At 44.7% G+C, this 4,584-nt stretch overlaps 1 protein-coding gene across 1 annotated transcript; it reads left to right on the plus strand.

The window, feature by feature from the left end:
• The first annotated feature begins 233 nt into the window (after window positions 1-233).
• On the plus strand, window positions 234-3,647 carry LOC138814763 (uncharacterized). The gene is given in 5 exon segments (XM_070003861.1): window positions 234-1,296; window positions 1,925-2,098; window positions 2,932-3,064; window positions 3,242-3,293; window positions 3,489-3,647. Coding segments are annotated over 5 exon segments (1,581 nt in total).
• Window positions 3,648-4,584: the final 937 nt, after the last annotated feature.

A 4,584-nucleotide genomic window follows, 5' to 3' on the forward strand; every position in this document is an offset into this window, starting at 1 on the left:
ACAAACCAGCTAGTCCACACTTTACACCTTGGGACATTGTTAGCTCTGTCCTTAACATTCTTTAAATTAGTGGTTAGGAAGGTAAGGGGAGTGTGAGGTGAATTCTGGTTCTGACCCATTTCAATGTATATCAATCCACACATAAACCAGAGGAAAGGAGAAAATTAATTACAATTGTCACAAAAAGAAATAGCCGATGCTTTCAGCAATTTGGGATATGACCACAACTCAAAATGTCCCAAGGAGTAATAAAGCCCCATGGAAAACATTCGAACAAAACTTCTTGGGTGCAAGGGGTCACAGCAGTTAAACGATACTCATGGACCACCCAAAGAACAGTGGATCTGGTGACGGGACGAGTGTCTCACTCATTTTTAGTTATCCCAGAGAGCCTTTATCCCTTATTAGGAAGAGACTTGTTGACTAAGGTCGGGGCACAGATTCACTTCTATCCAGAAGGCTTCCAGGTGACAGATGCCCAAAGGAGACCAATACAAGGGCTGACTCTGAGCCTGGAAGACGAGTACCGGTTGCACCAATCACATCAGGCTCCTCACCAAGAAATCACCTACTGGCTGGAAAGGTATCCAGAAGCCTGGGCAGAGACTGAAGGAGTGGAACTAGCGAAGAATAGACCAGCTCTATTCATTGAGGTAAAGCCAGGAGCTGACCTAGTCAGAGTCTGGCAGTGCCCTATATCCATGGAGGCACGGCTGCGAATAACACCCCACATTAGGTGTCTGCTAGAACTGGGTATACTGCGGCCCTGTCAGTCGGCATGGAACAGTCCCCTGCTATCAGTCTGTAAGCCCCACTCCAATGAATATAAGCCAGTGGAGGACTTAAGGGAGGTAAACAAATGGGTAATGGACATTCACCCTACTGTACCCAACCCCTACACACTCCTGAACACCCTTCCTCCTGAAAGGCAGTGGTACACAGTATTAGATTTTAAAAATGCCTTTTTCAGACTACCCTTGGCAGCTAAAAGCTAAGATCTCTTCTCCTCTGAGTGGACAGATGTAGAAAGAGATATTAATGGACAGCTGAACTGGAAAAGACTTCCTCAAGGATTTAAAAACTCACCAACATTCTTTGACCAAGCCCTGCATGAGGACTTAGGTGAGGCTAGGGGAAGCCACCCTAGCTTGACTTTGTTGCAATATGTGGATGACTTATTAATTGCTGCTAAAACTGAAAGAGAATGCATTCGAGGAATGGAGGATTTACTCCAGACTTTGGGAAGCCTTGGTTTCTTGAGTGTTGGCCAAGAAAGCTCAAATCTGCAGATCAGAGGTAACTTATCTGGACTATTTATTGAAAGGGGGGCAGCAGTGGCTTACAAAAGGAAGAAAAGAAATTGTCCTTAAAATTCAAACACCCCAGTCTCAGCACCACGTAAGAGAGTTTTGGGGCTCAGCAGCCTTTTGTTGTCTGTGGAATCCTGGGTTTGCAGAGTTGGCTAAACCCCTTTATGAGGCTACCAAAGAAAAGCAGCTGTTTTCATGGATGGAGTAGGTTGAACAAGCCTTTGAACAGATAAAAACTGCCTTATTGTCAGCCTCAGCATTAGGACTCCCTGATACAGCTGAACAATTTAATTTGTATGTGGATGAACATAATGGGATTATGAAAGGAGTCCTAAGCCAATATCTAGGCCCGTGGAGCAGACCAGTAGCCTACTTATCAAAGAAATTAGACCGGTGGCAGCAGGATGGCCACCATGCCTGAGAATGAAAGTGGCTACTGCTCTAATGGTAAAAGATGCAAATTAACTATAGGGCAGGAACTGTATGTGACCACGCCCATGCTATTGAGAGTGTGTTAAAGCAGCCACCAGATCGATGGCTCAGCAATGCCTGACTAATCCATTCCCAAGGACTGCTACTCAGTCCTCTCAGAATTAATTTCCTGGTTCCCTCAGCTGTCAACCAAGCGATTTTTCTACCAGATCCAGACCTAGACATGTCACTACATGATTGCTCAGAGATCCTGGCGCAAGTCCGTAATATCCAAGAGAACTTAAGAGATCAGTGTTACCAGATGCTGAACTTGTGTGGTTTACAGATGGGAGCAGCTGTGTTCATCAAGGACATAGGTAGGCGGGAGCAGCAGTAATGGCTGAGACTGATGTGGTTTGGGCCGAACCTCTGCCCATAGGCACGTCAGCCTAGAGAGCCAAATTAATAGCCCAAGTACTAACACTAGGAAAGAAGAAAAGACTAACTCTGTATAGTGATAGTCAGTATTCATTTGCAATGGCTCATATACACAGAGCTATCTACAAAGAAAGAGGATTACTGACAGCATAGGGAAAGTCCATCAAAAATAAAGATGAAATTTTGGCCTTAATTGCTGCTCTTTGGTTGCCTAAGAAGTTGGCCATTGTTCATTTCCCTGGACATCAAAAACTTAAAGATGCTGTGAATAAAGGCAATAACCTGGCCGACAGAACTGCCCGGAAATGACAACACAAAGAGACTCTATAATGATGATAAACCTTCCAGACCCCAGTGCAAGAACTCTCCTGGACACTCCTACATCAACCACGGAAGATTTAAAATGGATTGATCAACTAACAATGGCACAATGCCTGAATGGTTGATGGAGAGACTATAAGAGCAACATTGTCTTGCTTGAACAGTTAGGGAGTAAAATACTACTGAAAATGCATTGAGCACCCACATGGGTGGGAGGAAGATGCAAGACCTGGTGAGAAATACTGATCTTAGGGTCAAGAATAGACATGCTAAAATAGAACAGATTGTCAGGGACTGTAAGGCATGTCAGCTGTCTAATGCAGGGAAAATTCAGGCAGGACCAGGCAGTCAGATAAGAGGAGATAGACCAGGAACCTACTGGCAGGTGGACTTCACAGAAATCAAACCTGGCAAGTATGGATATAAATATCTATTAATTTTCCCTTTTCAGGATGGGTAAAAGCCTTTTCTACAAAGCATGAAAGAGCACAGGTGGTGGTTAAGATGTTGCTGGAAGAAATCTTACCCAGGTTTGACTTCCCTAGCATGATAGGATCAGATAATGGACCAGCCTTTGTGTTGAAGTAAGTCTGGGAATTGCTAATGCTCTTGGGGCAGATTGGAAACTGCATTGCGCTTATAGACGCCCAAAGCTCAGGACAGGTAGAAAGGATGAATAGAACTGTAAAGTAGACCCTGACCAAATTGACCATGTTGACTGGTGGTGAGTGGGTAACTCTCCTTCCCTTTGCCTTATACAGAGTACGAAACTCCCCTTTGAAAATTGGTCTTTCCCCCTATGAAATTGTGTTCGTAATTCCCCCTCCCATAATTCCTAATTTTCAGAGCAGTTTCTTAGGGAAGATGATGACTCTGAACTTTTGTTTTCTCTCAGGGTCCTGTACAGCACCCGCCTTTATGTCTGGCCTAGACTGACTGTGCTGTACGAGTCAGGCCCTCCACTGATCCCACATCACTTCCACCCCGGGACTGGGTCCTGGTGAACAGACACCGACAGGAAAACCTGGAACCGCGGTGGAAAGGACCTTTGTGGTCATCTTGAAGAATCCAACTGTCCTCAAAGTCGACAGCATCGCTACCTGGATCCACCATTTGCATGCGAAGCCTGCAGATCCCATAACCGATTTTGGAGAGAACCCAGAGTGATAAGTCTCAATTTCCACAGACAATCCTTAAAGCTCAAATTGAGCTGTAAAAAAGACTAAGTCATGAAATGGTTGTTGACGTATACCTTACTTGGAAATTGTATTGACATAATAGTGGGTGCCTGCAATCCTAATCGCCCATATAATTGGGCTTGGATTATTAGTAATCAGGTAATTGACAAACGTTTCCCTCTGGCTGTGAAAGAGGGACCCTCACTATGGTTTTGAGACAGGCTTACATTTAATTTGTGCCAGCTCCCTGAGGGAGTATGGGAAGGACCTAGGCTTGTTGAGTGTAGATGGAGACACTGGTATGTTTGCCCAGGGGAAGGAAGGACTAGTAATTGTGGAGGACCAGAGGATTTTTACTGTAAGAGCTGGGGCTGCAAAACAAGTACCTCAGGAAAATGGAAAGGAAAAGGAAGAGACCGTGTTACTTTTACTAAATCAGGGCCAGTTGGCATCCAGTTTAATGGGATGCCTATGCACCAACAAATTAGGGTTCCCCAGGATTCTGATGCCTGAGTGAAAGTTCGGTTCACAGACAAGGGCAAACAAGTCCTAGGATGGGAATTAGGAAAGACTTGGGGACTAAGATTTTACCGATGTTGAAAGACTCACAATGGCACACTTAGAATTCTACAGACAATTGCCACAGTAATGGGACCAAACACTGTTTTAAGACCGGCTTCTGCCACAAAAGCCAAAGCAAGTGTAAAGAAAAAGCCCTAGGCTGTAGTGACCCCATCTCCTCCGAAAAGAGGAGACCCCCTCAGGGAGAACATCCCTTGCTGGAGGATTCTCTATGGCAGCTGTTGGTTCAAACTTATAATGTAATCAATCAGACCCGGCCTGATATTACCAGTACATGTTGGATGTGTTATGATATGAGACCCCCATTTTATGAGGGTATTGCAGGGGTACAGAATGTAACTAAA

Source organism: Dipodomys merriami, unplaced genomic scaffold (genome assembly GCF_024711535.1).
Source record: "Dipodomys merriami isolate MVZ:Mamm:240054 unplaced genomic scaffold, mDipMer1.0.p SCAF_61, whole genome shotgun sequence".
In the NCBI taxonomy this organism is placed as follows: domain Eukaryota; kingdom Metazoa; phylum Chordata; class Mammalia; order Rodentia; family Heteromyidae; genus Dipodomys; species Dipodomys merriami.